Below are 18,161 nucleotides of genomic sequence, written 5' to 3' on the forward strand. Positions count from 1 at the left end.
CCCCAATAAATTCTCTACTCTACAAGTTGCCCTGATCATAGTGTCTTATCAGAGCAATAGAAAAGTAACTACGACATATAACTAATTTCTGAAAATGGGCTTCTTCATTTTGCCTCTTTCAAGCAGAGCAAAAAGTTCAAAACATAGTAGACTCTAGGTTTTACCTAAACTGCTGGACTCAGGTCCAACTCTTAACCTGTTGTAAAGGGATTGGGAACCACGATATGATAAAATGGACTAACTGGGCAGCAAAATCTGGTTAGTTCTACAATACTAAATTGTATATATAATTAAAAATAGATTCAGCCCTGAGGCAAAACAATTCCTAAATGATGAATGAAGTGATGGATGAATTTTCATTATTTCAATTCCAAGCTCTATCACTCACATCACTTAACTGCAAAGGCTAACTTCACTCATCTAAATGTGCTAAAGAGAATTCAATGAAGGATGGCCTCTCTCATTAAACTACTGGACTTTAAAAAATGAAAATTTCAAATTCGGGAAGACACTTGCATAAACCTCAGTAAAACTAGGATGTGTAGTAAAAGCCACTACTAACAGTCCATACCACAGAGGATGGCTGGGGCCTTGGGAAGATGCAAGGTCATATTTCAGTAGGACTCTTCTTGTCACTGTGCCAGAGGCATCACCAGTTCTGGTTCTAGGTGTGCCACCCTCCTGACAACATCACTCACACCCTTCTTCTGGGAGGGCCTCTACATAGATGCCAGCTGGAGAAGTCTGCCCACCAAGAAGGCAGACAGACACTGGACAATGTGCGTGATATCAGATGCATCTCTGAAACTGCTAGCTGCATTAGCTAATAAACAACTGTTCTGGTAAAAGCCAGTGTGTGTTCCTTTGAACACATCAGTTGCTTGGAAGCCAGATTCTTATCTACAGAGGGAGGAAATGAGGGACCAGCTATAAATTCATATTGCTTTCAAACATTCCCTTAATGGATGAATAATGCTATGGTACCTGCTTTCATTATTCCAAAACTCCGCTGTAAAAGTTGCATCTGAAATTTAGGATCTCCAAGCCCCACCATGACAGCATCTTTACACACAGCCAAGTAAGTCTGTAAGACATGCAAAGGTCCATCAACAACAAAAACCATTTAACAAGGAAGGCAGTCAAGCCCACAAATCCTCTCCATGATGTGACATACTAATGTTTTAACCAGATGTCTACAGCTATATTGCTAAAGGAACGTCCATAAATATATATTTTTTTATTATTTCTATAAGAATGCTATAGATAGTGTATGCAATTCCACCAACCTAACCGAATGACCGTTCATGTGCAACTTGTTAAACTGATTGAAATTATGTAGATTGTGTTTTGTAAAAAGAAATGCCATTTTAGGTACTAAAAAGAAATATAAGGGTCTAAACCCACTTTATAACAAAATAAGCCATCAAGAAAATACAGCGAAAGGTCAAGAGAATGAGTTTTGTGTCTCAGCTGCTGACCTGGATTATCTGTTGATAAACATCCCTCCGAAGCTTCAGATACTCCTCTTCTTGGTCTTCAAGAAGAGGTAAAACTTTGTTTTCTAACCAAGACCCAGTGTCATTCAAGATGGACAGATGAATTTTCTCCTCTGAGCAGAACTGTCCAACACAACAAGGAAGCTAATGAATAACAAAAGCAGCTTTGATACATACTGCTTAGACCACAAGAACCAGACATCGTACCTTGTACTGAAGATGCACGCTCATCCTACAGTACAGACCAAAGGCGTGCAGGGCAGTTGTTTTGTTGAAGTTGAGGGGATTCCCACTTGGACAATGAAGAAATGATTCCAGATCTGCCTGTAAAATTACAAGCCAGGACCCACACTCTGAGTGACATGTGACTACATCAAAACAAGGTGCAGAGTGCCTGATCCACAGGCACACGAGAGGGTTATAGCAGTGCAGCTCGGGCTCCCATCCTTGCACCTAACACTAGCTGCTGAGCGTCAGGAGCATACAACACAGTTGGCAGGTGCACGGGGCCACAGGACCACTGGCCGCAAGTACCACAGTCTATTTCCTCAGGGCAGGCTCTGCTGAACCACTATCCTGGGTGGTAGCAATAAGGACTGTTGGGTGGAGAATCATACAGGAGGTAGTCAGGGTTGCAGCACAGGAAAAAAAAAAGATTCCAAAGGGCACTTGGGGAACAATGAATTCATGTCACATACTTTCCCAAAATTCCTAGAAAACACAGCGTAAGACTTAAGAGAGCTAGTACCTCCTCACTGACCACTGTCCTGAACAGCCTATTCTGAGACGAGAGGACACAAACTGGAGCCCTGACACACTAGAAATCTTGGAGAAATGTGGGCTCTAAACACTGCTTGAAAGGAGACAGGTCTTGGAAATGGCTCTGCTCCCGGCCTCGTCTGTGCACTTTAGAGTCTAGACGTCCATTCTCGGTTCTTTTCCAGCTTGCAAACATTACAGCGCCAACACATGAAAAGTCTATCTTGCTGCATCACTGTTACTGCTATATCAAGTCACTTTAACTTCCAGAATAAGTAGTTACCTTGGATCCCTCAAGTGCTTTTAAAAGCTGGTTCAGTTTCTTCTGGGGTGCAGACAGCAGACACTCTCGATTCTTCGGATGGGTCAGCAAATACTCCATGTACAACAATGCTATCTCAGGTTTCACTGAGCATGTGTCATTGATTTGCACTTCACGCTTAGAGGACAAATTACTCTGAAGGAAAGCAGTGAAACAAAGAGGCAATTAGAGCTTGCGTTCCCAGAACACTGTACAGTTTCCAGATGCCCTTGTTCTCCACATTCAGGGGCACAGCTGGATACAAACCTTGGTTGGAGGTGGCATTGTAGGCAGCCAGTCCACAATGAGCTCCAGGACATGCCCCACTTTCCCCCAGGAACAGAGACAATCGAGCAAGGTACAGTAGCTCCTGCCAGTAACAATCTCCTCCTGATTTCTCAGAGCAGAAATCACACCACAGCTGAAAATGTCAAGTACAGAAAACATGGTTAAAACCTCCCACTTTCCCACAGGTGAGGAAAACCAAGGCATAATTTGAGTATATCATGGAAACACAGGCTTCATAGGTATTTGTTCCACTTTGAAACCTGTAACAGTGTGCAGCTGCAAAAGGACATGACCCATACCTCAACCTCCTGTTTTTAGAGCCAGCTGTCTTCCTGAGGTCCTAATTTAAGGCATTACTTTTTTTCATATATATATATTCTGACCCCAATTTTTCCCTCCCCCAACTCCTCCTGGATCCTTCCCATTTCCCTACCCACTCAACTCCATACCCTTTCTCTTTAAAAAGCACACGCACAAAACCACAAAATTAAAAACCCAAATACCCTTGCAAAAGACCAATAAGACAAAAATAAGACATTAGCCACAAACATTCATGACTAGCTCAGCAGGTAAGAGTGTGTTGTTCCCAAGCCTGATGACCTAAGTTTGACTCCCAGAATCCACAAAGAGAACCAACTCTCAAAAGTTGCTCTCTGGCCTCTAGCCACTTTGTAGACACATAGACACACACATAAAAGTTTTTAAAAGTATGTAAATAGAAGCAAATAGATCAAAGGCATGACAGCAATAGGCCATGCCTTGGGTTTGCTCGCTAGCCACACAAAAAGGTTTAATACCAACTACATAAAAAGACCTAGAGAAATGGATTTCAATAGTGTTTTTTTTTTTAATTTTTAATTTTATGTATATGGTTGTTGGTCCGCGTGTGTATCTGTACAGCACATGCACCACCTGGTGTCCGAGGAGACCATAAGAGAGCATCGAATTCCCTGGTACTGTACTAGAAGGTTAGACATGAGATACCACGTATGTGATGGGAACTGAACCAGGTCCTCTGAAAGAGCAGTCAGTACTCTTAACCACTGAGCCAATTCTCCAGCCCTCAACAGCTTACTCAATCTTCCTCTTAAAAACACTTTACAATGTACTAAGTATTCTGACATCCGTTCTTCCTCCCCTGTGTATTCACAGCACATCAGCAGTGACCTAAGCTCTGGAGATAAACATTCTGAGCATGAGAACGAGCCCAGACATCAGGTGAGGTCATAGTCGAGGTCCTCATGATCTCTCTTAACAACTTCAGAGCACACTGAAATCACATCCTAACAATCTTTCCATAAAGCAGCAGGCAAGGCAGAGGGGAAGCACAGAGTAGGTGACAGCAAACCCCAGTGAGGACAGATTCTTGTGCTGTGGCAGCATACCTGAACACAGGGACAGCAGAGGCTGGCAAGAAGGACATTAGCATGAACAATGGGATCTTGCAGTGCTCATCCTGGGAACACAAAAAGAAACGTCAAGCTAATGCAAGATTTGACCATAGTCACTGTGTAGAGAAGATCAAATCTAAAGGTGGCCCTCAGGTTGAAGATGAGATTACTTGAACCAAGTATCCTGACAACTCTGTACCACCTTTACTATTGAACAAATACTTACTGCAGCAAGTACAGTCATGGAGTTGTATATACTTTCAAAACATTTCTGATGAAAGGAAAATGTTGACTAATTACTTATCCTGAACAACACTCGAGAGGACTATGCTATTCAGATAAAATAATATACAAGATGAATCAGACAATGTTATTTAAGGGAATGCACATTCTTTGTAGCTGCAAAATAAATTTCAGTCTAACTGGATCCTACACCTAAGAGCTTAAATCAAGTAAAACACAGAGGAAAGGGCCTAAGAACAGTCAGTTTCCTCTTCCTAAAATGAAGAGTGCTATTTGAGACTGAATGAACCAAACCACAAGAAAATGGGCACAGTAAACCCTAAAGTATGTTAAGTGCAATAAACTGGAGCTTAATTAGTATTATTATTACAACAGTAAAGCAAACTGAGCAGATTTTAATTGCTCAGACGCCATCAGGAACACCACATAAGGGATGAGGAGATGGCTCAGTAGCTAAAGTCCTTGCCATTCAAGTTTCAAGGCTGGAGTTAGGATTCCCAAAACCCACATAAATTCTGGGTGGGTATGGCAGCCTATCTGTAATTCCAGTGCTCAAGGGATCCCCAGAGCAAGCTGACTATTTAAACTAGCCATACTGATGAGCTCTAGATTGAACTCATAGACCATACCTGAATGAGTAAGAAAAAGAATAACTGTGTCCATCCTACACACGTGCAAACATCCATATGCACACCACACATATACACAGACAAACCAAAACACAACATAATTTTTTTGCTAAGAGAATGAGGATCCCAAGGGGGAAAAATAACTTTCCTGAAAACAAACATAAATACAGAAAGAAGAACAAAATTAAAGTGAGACTTATTCACCTGCATTCAATTAACTAACTCCCAATAATGTACTTAGTAGCTCAATTTAACCATCTCATCAAATTACACATACTCCAAAACATGCCAGGAAAAGTATAAGTAAAAGTATCTTTTTGTTCACCTTTTACAAAAGCAAACAGAGACTACTGAGGATATTACTTTAGTGTGGATGGGAGAAGGAGCAAGGAGAGGAGGGAGGGTTAATTGAAACCAGGAATTATTTAAAACCCTTGTAAAATCCTACTTTGTAAACTAATTAAAAATATAATGTTTCTTTTTTAATGATGACTGAGTAGAAGCACCCTGCATGGGTGGCTAATGCTACTCCTAGAAAACACAAGCTATTACATGAAACCTTGCTGCCGGGCATGGGATACCTCTGAGTTGCTGATAAGGGAGGTCCCACACCACACTAAATAACACAAGCTATTGCCAGTGTTCTTGGTTGCCTGCCGGACATGCACGCTAAGATCTAGTTGAGGAAGATACTACCCACTTTGATTACAAGGCAAACAGAAATCAAGCTGGAACTGAAAACTTTCTCTTTCAGGCTGGCTTACTACGCAAGCTGCTAGAGAGGCAACTGACTGTCTTTCCCTGCAGCAGACCCTGAAAGCAACAATACTGATGTGTCAGGCAAGACATACCTACTGGTATGATAGTGGCATAATTGTTGTAGAGATAACCAACCACTTTATAAAGTGGCCAAAGCTACGGTCAAAGTATAAGTCCTAGTGGGGAAAGCTACTGCTTTTCCTTTGCTAAATATGCATGTTGTCTAACTGCTTTCTAAATTAAACCTACAGATTAGTGCCAGTTTCAACCTACGTCATATTTTTGATTAATGCAGAGACGCCTAAGTGGTAAAAGTACTGAGACTGACTGTTGAATACTCAGTCCTAAATGGGACACTGCCATCAACTCCTTCCCCACCAAGACTCAGAGAACATCATGGAAGAGAGAGCAAAGCAAAAAAAAAAAAAAAAAGGCAAGACTAAAAGAATAGGGAAAACTGCTGTTCTTCAGACATGACACAGCTGTGGCACCAATATACCCAGAGGCTGTGGTTAGCTGCACAAGACTATACAAGATTGACCCCATCAATATCCAGCATGCAATGAGCTTAAGAGACTCCACTCCTAGCTGAGGAGTTATTGGAAATTAATAGCACCTGGGTAAAAAGTCATCTTTCTTGTCCATATCTGGTAAATAAAGTGACACCCATATATACGGAAGTAAGCAACCTTAATTAAACTCAGGAGATAAAAAAAAATTTTAAAGATATAAAGAGGTCATGTTGGGAAGAAAGTGCTCAGAGAGCATGAGAGGGAAAAAGAGAGGAGAACAGGAGCAGTACACAGCATCAAAATAAAGGAAGGAAATGAAATCATCACAGTACATTTTTTAAATGTATTTTTATTTAATAAACTTATATGTTTAATGGTGTGTGTGTGTGTGTGTGTGTGTGTGTGTGTGTGTGTGTGTGTGTGCGTGTGTATAACCTCATGCCAAGGTAAGGGCCACTACAACCTTCCCGTTGTGTATACAAGACAGAACTTCTACTAAAGATGAAACCTGTCACCACAAAACAGCTTACTTATAAGAATGGCCCACACTTACCTTGAATACCTTCAGGTACTCTGGAAGCACAGAGGCAAACTTATTAATGGTATAAACTTTGGCCTCTTTATTATTTTCCAGGCTTCTATGGATGTTCTTCCAGAGGATCACGATGATTTCTAGTAAGCCTGCCATGGACGCAGTGTCATTCACTGACAATGTTTTGTCTAGTATCTAAGACACAAATAATGTTTCTGTGAAAGAATCTAATAACAAGTATTAAAAGTAATATCTTCAAAAGCACAGCTCAGGCCGGGCGGTGGTGGCGCACGCCTTTAATCCCAGCACTTGGGAGGCAGAGGCAGGCGGATTTCTGAGTTCGAGAGTTCGATACTAGCCTGGTCTACAGAGTGAGTTCCAGGACAGTCAGGGCTACACAGAGAAACCCTGTCTCCAAAAACCAACCAAACAACCAAACAAACAAACAAACAAACAAAAAAAAAAAAAAAAAAAAAAAAGCACAGCTCAGAATTACAGACACATAACAACATAAATAATGCAATGTCAACTTCCATGGTATAATAAAACTTTCTTCACTACTTTAGAACCTATCTAGACTAGGAATGTAGACTTATTTCCAAATTCCATCCAAGAAATAAATTCTAAATTAACTCTACAGTTTTTAATGAAAGTCTATATGAACTAAAACTTTTCTAAAATCAGAAACTAGTACTCTTTACCACACACCCCATGCAAATGGGATTACAATACACTACAAGGTCATTGCTAAGCATGGCTGTACAACTTTGGCCTGTCCAGTAGGCACTGATTGATAGATAGTTTTTTTTTTTTTTTCTGAGACCAGCAAGATACAACTCACAACTGGAAAGTGATTAATGGAAGCTAACCATCACTAAAACCATAGATTTATTTGGCTTGTTGAAAACAAACCTGTTTATATTTTATATTTTCCTATTATGCTGGTCAATGATGCCATACCAAAATGTTCAGTGTAAACCAAAATCCCTGTCTCCAGAGCTGGTGCCTAGACCTGGCTTATGACGTGCCTATCAGTGACTGGCCCATGGAGATACACAGACACAAGAGATGATCGAAGGAACTTCCTAACGTTGAATGGGGAGGAGGACTCAGCTTAGTTTTCACCATTCGACTGTGAGTACAAAATGGATCCTGATCAATAAGAATAACCAAAAAGCAAACATGTTCTCCCTAGTAGCTGTGTCAGCATGCACTAAATGCTTTGAGATGTACTATGGCCAATCAGACTGATAAAGCAATCTGCTAGTGGCTTGGATATTACCAGAAGCACAATGTGACAAATTGATCAAAGTTGTCCTTCTGGCTAAACCTTACCCTTTTCTGTGCTCTAACTCTGTGAATAGAAAACCTGCTTGATAGAGCATGCTTACATTTATACTGAGCATTATAGCAAGTGATCTTTATGTATTATCAGCCTAAGAAATATAAGTAGTTTATTTATTTTAAAGTAAACCACAGAAGCTCAGTATTTTAGCACAGCAGACTCATTAAAATTTATGAAACCCACTCTTACCCTTTGAGAATAAGACTTGAATAATGTACTAGGCTCTTAAGTAATGGTTCCTTTATTTTATTCTAGCAGGCTAGGCTATAATACTAGGCTCCTAAGTAATAGTTCCAGTGTTTTATTTTAGCAAAGACTATCCCTGGATGTTAAATGATGGCAATGAAAAGGTCTCTATTTGAGATTGGGTCTTCCAGGCTGTCCTGGAACTAGCTATGTAGACCATGCTATTCTTGAACTCACAGAGATCCATCTGCCTTTACCACCCAAGCCCTGGGATTAATTCTGTATGCCTCCATGCCTGGCTCCATGAGAAAATCTTAAAAAAAAAAAAAAACCTTCTTTAAAACCTTGGGCATAGTAGTGTGTGCTTATAACTAAGCACTAAGGAGGCAGGCAATAGGAAAGAGGATGGTCACAAGTTCTAGGTGACCCTGGGACTTCCAGGACAGCCTGGGCTACATAGTGAGACTATCTCAAAAACAAAATAAAACATTGTGTGTGTGTGTGTTCTAAATGTACTTATATGACAAGTTATATATATTTTTCTAACGTTACAGTGTAGATATATATTCTGAACCTGACAACCTAGAATGAGAATTTATATAGCAAATTATGTTTTTACACAAGGTACAATGGAAATGATTGTCTTCTTTAAAATTATTGAAAATTATATAAAAGATACTGTAAGCTTTCATATTATGTAGCTATTGGTAACAAGGTTAAAGAATATCGTCAATATTTACAAAATGTAAAACATTTTCAATTAGTACATTACCAAATTCATGGTCTCTTTTGCAAAGTCATGTTCAATCCCAATATAAGACTGCAGTGGCCTACAGCAACATATGTTTACCCACTTCTCCCAATGCCAGCAATGTCATGTGGCAGGCTGGTAGTAGATCACCTACTGATCACAGCACAAAAGCTACATTTCAACTCAGCTAAGTGTTCCAGAAAAGTTTCGCACACCCTATCTACAATGCAGAAAGCGTAGAAGAACAGAAGGGACTCAAACCCTACTAATCAGACAGCTCTGAACACATGAAAAGGTACTGGCCAGCCAAGGTGTGAACATGAAGCCACAGTGTTCTACATTCTATTCTCCCTCCACTGCACACCTACGTTTTAGTCCTTCAGCAGTTTTTACTGACAATTTCAGTCCAGCCCAGCCAAACAGGGAGACAAAGAGAAAAGGACATCTACTCAGGGGTGGAGCTAGTTGTCTGTCAAGATGCAACAGGGAAGACACACTGAGGTAACCATGACACTGGCATATCATATAGAAGAGGCTATCTGAATATAATTGCCTACTCTCTCTAGGTGGGTCACAGGGTAGTAAGACCAAGCCCCAGGACTTAGTCATGTAGTAAGCATACTAGCATAGAACATTAGCAAAGGAAATTTTATTTTGAGACTTTTTTCTACAGGACAGATTTCTAATCTATTTGAGTACTGAAAACCAAAAAAAAAAAAAGGAAGAAAAGAAAATTCTCTTAAGTTTTACTTTAGATATTTAAATTTGAAGTGCTTATTCATAAGCTTAAGATGTGGCTTGAAAGTAAGTATAGTCAAGTCTCAACTGACTATTATTGCATATTTTGGGATTTACTAAAAGACTAGCTAATTTTAGGCAATTCTACAAAAAGCTTGCACCCAAAAGTTCATCCCCAAAATGTTTCTAGAACAACATGTTAGTGACTCTGACAGACACCAGCTCCATGTCCAGGATCTAGCTCAATAGTGTTACGCTCAAAATGAACTGAACACAGAGAGACCCAGTGAAAAAAAAAATATATAGGACAAGGTGCCACCAGTAAGAATATTCTTGTTTTTATAACATCCTACCAGACTCTAAGAGTTAAGTACAAAAGATATACCACAATTTTTTTTTTTTTTTTTGGTTTTTTGAGACAGGGTTTCTCTGTGTAGCCCTGGCTATCCTGGAACTCACACTGTAGACTAGGCTGGCCTCGAACACAGAAATCCGCCTGCATCTGCCTCTCAAGTGCTGGGATTAAAGGCGTGTGCCACCACTGCCCGGCCACAATTTAAAAAATATATAATTTATGACTTTTCAAAAGCTGTACTTGAGTATCTTTATTGAATCAAGTGTGAAATAAAACCATCCTAACAGCCTATACAAATGATACCAAACAAATTCTGCTTGTCTTTAGTGTGAAGTGAGAGAGACACTTACACTGGCGTTCTCCTTCTCGCACTCCTTGTGGGCCTCTGGGCCCTCCCTCAGAGTCCTCTGGATACAGGCGTTCAAGCAGTGGCGGATGACGTGCATAAGCTTCGCTAAAGGGGTTAAGAGAATCAACAAATAAATGTGTCTTTTATAAAATTAGCTTTCCAATTAGAAAACTATAATCTCAAATAGTAAAGAGTATCACTTTAAGGAAATCATTAAGAAATGCAAGAGAGCACGAAGCTTACTAAGTAAAACTACTGGGCATCTAATGTGCAGTTGGCTGGGTGAGAGGCAGCAAGCCACAGGGGAAGCAGAGACTCAGACCTATGTTTGTGCTGGCGGTATGCTCATGGGCATACTGATAGAACCTCCTGGCAGCTGCGCGATTCATCTGGATCAGCGAGACACAGCGCTCACACCACACCTCCTCTGGCTGGTTCACAGGCAGAAAAGAGTTGAAGATGAGGCTCACCAGGCGCCGAGACACAGGCCTAGAATCCATTTCCAGGCGAACCAAAATGTCCTCCATGGGGCATATTTTCCAAAACTGGGGGTGGGGGTGGAGACATACCAAAGGAAATAAGCAGTGGTTCCTAGAAACTTGAAAACTGCTAGTTTCCTGAATATAACCAAAGAACTAATTTTTTTTATACTCAAGAAAAATCCTTTTAAATACGTATACCAGACAGAATCTGAGTTTTCTGTGAACATGTAAGGTATAGCATGAGGCTGTGGAAAGGCCGACTAGGACTCCTCAGCAGCATGATTCATACACGAATGATGGCTCCAATCAATCAAGGTGATCACTTCTACATACGTAGCTCTACTAATCCACTAGCTCATCTATTCACATGCTTTTTACCTATTCACCGTTTGGATGTGAACACTTCCTCGTCTCTCTCAGAGACCCAGACCATCCCTGTGACACCCTACGACTGCTGCCTCCTCGCTCCTTCTACTGGGAGCAGTCTCCTTGTCCAGCTCAGAAGCTCGCACGATCACATATTCCACAAGAGACAGATAGCAGCACTGTTTCTGGTGGTCGTGTGTGCGTGTGCATGTGCGTGTGTGTGTGAAGTCAGGGTCTCAAGTATCCTGGCCAGCCTCAAATGTTTATAGTTGAAGATTAACTTAAAACTTCAGATCTCCTTGCCTCTACCTCCTGAATACTAGGATCACAGGCATACAGCACCACACATATTTAGACTAGGGACTGAACCCAGGCCTTTTTGTGCTAGACAGGCACTCTGCCAACTAAGCTACAACCCCAACTCTAGCACAGGCTTCTAGCACCTGGGCAGCTCCTCCACAGAGCCCATGTCCATCCTCACCAACACACACATACTTCTTAGCCAAAGGCTAAGTCCAAATAAGTTATACATGCATACAAGGTATAAGTTGTCACTCTGAACAGCACACAGGCAGATATGTGGGTGGCAATGCCCCCAGCAACGGGTATTTCTAAGGATAGTCAGACACACTAGCCTTGAACTCCTTTTATCCTTGAAGCCCTCTTGTCTCAGTGATAGAGCACCTGGCCTAACACTGAGTTCAATACCCAGTAACAGAGAAAAAAGGTTATAAAAAAAAAAAAAAGGAAGAAAGAGAAAAAAAACCTGAATTGGAACTGAAAAGAAGGCAACTTTTATGTCCTCTTTATGATGTCAATGAACTAGCCTATGCTCAGTGCATATTTACCATGTTACAAGCAATTGTTTAAAAGAAAAATTGTTTCAAAAGAAAAAAAAAGCAGAATGGCTCTCAGCTAACCCTTTCAAGTAATATTTAAGTGCTAAATATGTATACCTCCACCAAGTATTTCAATGTTTTTAACATGTAATAAAAAAATGTAAGGGGAGGACCTGCAAGATGGCTCAGGGGATAAAGGTGCTTGTCACCAAGACTGACAACCAGGGTTCAATCTCGAGAACCCACATGGTAGAAAGAATCAACTCCTTCAAAGTTTCCTCTGACCTCCAAAAGTACACTGTCCACACATGCCCTATTACACATCAAATAGTGATTAAAAGATGTGTAACGATGATTGCTTATATTAGTCTTTGTAAAATGAAACACATAGTATTTCTAGAACTTTTCATGAGAAACATACAACCAACTTTTCTGACAATCTAGCAAATACATTAGTTATCAAATTGATTAAAATGTATTTGTAAGGGTCCTAGAATTAACACTAGGTCTTTCTGTTGGGTGGTAACGAATGTCCTTTGTCTATCTCAGCTTCTCTAAACATGTCCTCTTACCTTTGCAGCCCTCACAGCCTTGATCTTCAGCAGCAAATCCACAAAAGCCACCCGCACTTTCTCTGAGTTATCGTGGAGACTATACCTGAGTGGTGGCAAAAGCTGTTCTAATAATGGGTGGCTCAGTTTGTTGTCCAAAATAATTGGCAAACACTACAGAGAAGGGGGGAGAGGAGAAAGCATTTTAAATCAGAACACATCAATAAAACATTTAGGTAGGAAGCATCTAAGATGATGCTGAGTCACATTCTTGCCAGAAAACATCACCTTTATGAATGAAATGAATCAAAGGCATGCTTTGGGGCTAGTAAAATGGCTCGTAAGACACTCTGTAGAGGCAAAAGGAGGACTTTAATAGAGCTAGAATCCTATGCCCACCCCAAAACTAGCACTATGGCAACTAGCCAGTTTAGAAAAAAACAGTTTCTTTGAAACAGGGTCTCTAGGCAATTCAAATGACTTCAAACTCAGAATCCTCCTGCCTCAGCCTCCTGAGCGTTTCTGCTGTTATAGGTCCTGGCTACACACCTAGGTAGAAAATACTTTAAATTTGGATTTTAAAAGCTTAGTTTGCAGACTAATTAAAATCATATACTGTGCTTGCAGAGAACTCAAGTTCAGCTTCTAGCACCCAGGACAGGTATCTCACAACCACCTTTAACACCAGCTCCAGGAGAATCCAATGTCTCTGGCTCCTCTAGCAGAGGACCTTAGTCCAGTTCCCAGCACCTACATGAAGGCTCACAACCATCTGTAACTCTAGTTCCTTGAGACCCAACACTCTCTTCTGGGACCCATGGACACCAATTACACACATAACATATAGCCAAAGCACCCATACACATAAAATAATTTTAGTTTTAAAAATAAAATTCTACAAGAAAAATTTAAGTTTTGGTGTAGAAATACAACTATAGCATCAATAACATTTTCCCCCACTGATAAGATAATACGTAATTTTCAATTATTTTCCCCTTGTATTTCCTATAAAATCTTTATAGTTTTACAAAACTACTGTATAATAGAATGTTACTTTTACACCTTTAAAAACCCTACCTTAAAAACAGAACACCGAACATCAGCTGAGCTTATATCAAATGCCAGTTCCCCTGTGACTTTCTTCAAGAGGTCAACAAGAATGGTGGGGGGCATCATTTCCCAGTATTTAGAAGTTATTTTACAAACACCAAGAATGCCTGTGGAACGGACCCGTGGATAAGGATCTTCTAAAAGGTTCTAAAGGTAGGAGAGAAAAAAGGTGTACAACTTGTTTGTTTTACACATTAGTACTCTGGGAATTTAAAACTTAGTAACAGATCCAGTGCCTCTAGGTACTCTGAAAGAGACTAGTTCCAGGATGCCTCATCTGCAGCTGCTCATATAGAGCAACACAGCACCAGCCCACGCTTCCCACACAAGAGCTGCATGAGTAACTACTGTTCTCCTGTATTGTCTACGGACAAATGGCACGAAATAAAAGCTGCCTGTACATGTTCAATCAGGCACACTTTTGTTCTGAATACTTTCAGTCCGTATGATGTCACAGATGAAGACACTTGAAAAGACGGATGGATTTGCCAAAGTCACAAAGCTGTAACGCAGGAGTGGTAGAGACAAATCTGCAACGTGCTAACACATGTCTACTGGGAACAAGGCATGCAGAGCTATAATCCTGAAAACTACATAAGGATACATAATGGAATGTCTCAAGAGTGACTAAAAAGAGGAGGAAGCGATAGTGTGAATCTGCATCTGGGGACATGTGCAGAATGGGTACTCCTCTGTAGGGTAGCCCTGCTGGCCAACACTGACCCTGCAGCTAGCTGTAAGACATATAGGTTAGCAAGCAGTGAATGCCTTCCACAGCAATACGTACATAGAGTTCTTCAAACTGCTTCTGAATTTCACTGTCCATTTCAGTGGCAGTGAAGTTTGGATCTCTAACAGGAAATGCTTCAACAAACAACAATGCAGCATTTGCTCGAACTTCAGAATTTCTGGCCTATAGAATAAAAATATAAGTACTTTTAGAAGTTCAGAGTGTTCCCAAGCTAATACTTCCATAATTTCAGCAAAGATTTGTTTACAAATCAAAGACAATTTTGGGGGCTGGCAAGATGGTTCCGAGGCCAAGGGCACCTGAATTTAACAACCTGAGTTCAATTCCAGGAACACATGGTGGAGAAAACTGACTCCTACAGGCAGGACACACTCTGCCCTCCACATATGCTCCTACTTCCTAATAAATAAACAAATAAATTGTAATAAAAATAAAAAGATAATTTTAACCCTTAAGTTAGCAAAACCGGGTTGTGGATGGAACTTAGTGGCATAGTATACACTTCACATGTGTAGAGCCCTGGGCTCTGCCCTTGGCATCACAAAAGTAAATAGCCAACCTTTGTGAGATCATCCTTAAATTAAACCAAACTCTCAGTTCAGTGTCAACAGATATTAAAGACCAGTTTTCTCACTTCAAAGCTAGATTTGATTATAGTTTTTAATTTTTGGACTATAAAAAAAACAAAAAAGAGTATTCAGATTATTAAAAGATTATGAAGAGGTGGTTGCTGCCTTCTAATCAACCAGAGCTATTTGTGTAGACCTAGGTGTTCATCAGAATGCAAACCAGAGTGTCTGCCTTATAAGAACAGGCAGGTGGTGCAGCTGTCACTCTCCCCAGTCTGAGTTTGTGCATACCCGGGCCCAAGTCACCCTTTGGACTGATTTTCACAGTAACTGTTTACTTAGTACTGAACTGATCTGCCTTTATAGCTCAGTGGATCAAAGAAATGCTCTTCATAAAAATTAAAAACTGAGAGCCAGGAATGGTGCCACATACCTAGAGTCCCATCTACACATGAGACTGAGGCAGGAGGATCACTTGAGTCCAGGCCACTAGGATGGGCAACACAGTAACAGCACAGCTCAAAAACATAAGAAAATTTGTAATCATCTGAAAATTCCATAAAACACTGCCTCCAGTGTTTTAGCTGCCTTCTGAATTAGCACAGGATCAATTCAAAGCACATCCTGCACTAGGACACACCAGTAAGACGGTACCTTTAGTCCTCTCCACAGGATGGGCTTATATAACCTATAAAGCATCTCCTCCACTCCCTGACGGACTTTCTGTTGGTGAAAGTAACTCAGCACCTAAAAGCCAAAGAAAAAGAAAGGAAACAAAGGCTGTATAGTTATCTGTAAGGCATTTGAGCCAGATGTCGTAGTGTACTGCTCAGGAGGCTGGTGAGTTTGAAGTCAACCCAGGCTACATAAGAGTCTATCTCAAAACAAACACACACAAAAGCTCAGGAGCGAGAGGAAAAGGTCATTCTGCCCCATCCCACCGTTGTGACTCTTGCAACCTTCTCTGGCAAGATCTACAACAGATGCAAGACAACCTTGAATACGACAAATCAAAAAAAAAAAAAAAAAAAAAGAGAGAAATCATAGCCAAAATAACAATCAATGGCTCTGAATTCTAATACTACCTGGGTTCTAATGCCTATCATCCAGTGATACATGCCCGCTGTCACACGAACTGAGAAGCTGAGACAGAAGAAACCTAAACTCAGGAGCTCAAGACTATCCAGAATAACTCAACAAGACTCTATCTCAAAAAAATTAATATAAAAATTAAATTACTAGCCTACCGAGAGCCACATAACCTCCATAGAGCTCTGACGGTAATGGCAAATGGAAGCATGAACAGTTGAGGGGGGCTCAGGAACAAGACTTAGCCTGACTCATCATCCTGACCCAAATGGCTCTGTGAACCTACTATTGGCCCTGCTGCTTAACTCTTTACTGCCCAGTTAGGAATAGGTTTCAACTCTCTGCTGCCCACCAGGGACACGCTCTATCTTAAGACGTCATAAAGAACAGGCTGTTCCATACTCTTACAGCACTAGCTTAATTGAGATACCAGGCTCTTCCTAAAACTTATAATAAATTACAAATAGACCATCCATTTTCTTTGATAGTCAGAATTACCTCACAATTCTATATAAATGCTTGAATCCAGAAACGATCAATTTTGCCTTATTATTGGAATCCACTCCTCCAGAAATTTATTAGTGAAAACCGTGAATTAACTATACAGCATGGGCATGGTTTTCTGACGGAAGAGTGTGTTCTTTTTAAATTCTAGAAAATGTCTCATATTACACATCTTAGGCCATTCTCCAACTCATGATCCTCCCATTTCAGCCTCCAGATCCGTGAAGGTATAGAAAGACACCACTGCACTCAGCCTGACTGTTTCTTGTTATGAGTTTCATTGGTGGCCTAGTTTTTGTGTGTGCAGTATTACCATGTTTTGGTATAGTTGATGTTCTCACTTCACAGAAAGACTTTAAGCAGCTTAAAAGCGAAACACAATTCACTTGCCACAAAGTTAAAGCACACAGTCCTGGCTGGCTTAATGACGGCATACCATTTCTTTCCTCACCACAGAGCCAGAAACAGAACAAACTGCCAAGGCACCAAATATCAAGATTCTAAGAAATTCCTTTGACAGATGGGGTGAAATTATTAATTTTTAAATTTAGCAAAAACATTTATCCGCAAACAGAAAAGCTAAAATAGGATCTCAACAGTAACTGCTCATAATTGGTGGATCAGAGGTGTCTCCCTCACCTCTCGGACTTTGGAGTGCACTGGAGACCTCCTGGGAAGGTGGATGCCGTGGAACATGAAGTCCTGGATGCAGTAGTTTTCAATGGTCTGAAACAATAAGAGTAGGAACAAGCATCCATCACACAGGCAGTGAGACAGGCATGAATCCCCATACCGCAGCACCTAATCTGTTCCTCTTACTCAGAGAAAACCTCTGCTATTCTGTCAGAGCTACTATTTATCTATTCCTTTAGTTTCAATATACAAAGAGTACACTTAGCTACTACTTTACCTGATGGAACAGTGAATCTGAGCAATGTAGCAAGATAAGTTCTCCACAATCATTAGAAAACAACTAACATCAGACAAAATACAGACACTGGGAAAAAGAAGTGTACATGAGCCAGAGATCTCAAAAAAAAATATACTGTCCTGGGAACATCACAAGCTTCAACCTGCTTCTTGAAAGAACCTCTCCACAAACCGCAGTGGAGCTACCTCTACAGTAGAGGTCAGAACTCCAGAGACTGACAGGAAACTTTCTGGGGTACCTCTGACCAGTGCTAGGGAAGAAGTGTGTGAGAGACTCCTTGACAACTCACAATGAAAAAAAGCCACAGGGAAAAACACAAGAAAAGCTAGGCCCAA

The 18,161-nt window shown here is 40.6% G+C and overlaps 1 protein-coding gene across 1 annotated transcript in view; it reads right to left on the bottom strand.

Annotated features, from left to right (window-relative positions):
- Ncapg2 (non-SMC condensin II complex subunit G2) overlaps nt 1-18,161 on the bottom strand; it is a 51,490-nt gene that overhangs the window by 17,859 nt on the left and 15,470 nt on the right. Inside the window, exons 9-22 of the mRNA XM_028773199.1 lie at nt 17,535-17,621; nt 15,957-16,049; nt 14,770-14,895; nt 13,950-14,129; nt 12,894-13,046; nt 10,957-11,179; nt 10,636-10,739; nt 6,932-7,105; nt 4,230-4,300; nt 2,824-2,977; nt 2,539-2,712; nt 1,704-1,820; nt 1,479-1,619; nt 985-1,084 (exon numbers count right to left, since the gene is read on the bottom strand). Of these exons, the coding sequence (XP_028629032.1) occupies nt 985-1,084; nt 1,479-1,619; nt 1,704-1,820; nt 2,539-2,712; nt 2,824-2,977; nt 4,230-4,300; nt 6,932-7,105; nt 10,636-10,739; nt 10,957-11,179; nt 12,894-13,046; nt 13,950-14,129; nt 14,770-14,895; nt 15,957-16,049; nt 17,535-17,621 (1,897 nt within the window). The remainder of the gene's footprint in view (nt 1-984; nt 1,085-1,478; nt 1,620-1,703; nt 1,821-2,538; nt 2,713-2,823; nt 2,978-4,229; nt 4,301-6,931; nt 7,106-10,635; nt 10,740-10,956; nt 11,180-12,893; nt 13,047-13,949; nt 14,130-14,769; nt 14,896-15,956; nt 16,050-17,534; nt 17,622-18,161) is intronic.

Source organism: Grammomys surdaster, unplaced genomic scaffold (genome assembly GCF_004785775.1).
Source record: "Grammomys surdaster isolate TR1022 unplaced genomic scaffold, NIH_TR_1.0 223, whole genome shotgun sequence".
In the NCBI taxonomy this organism is placed as follows: domain Eukaryota; kingdom Metazoa; phylum Chordata; class Mammalia; order Rodentia; family Muridae; genus Grammomys; species Grammomys surdaster.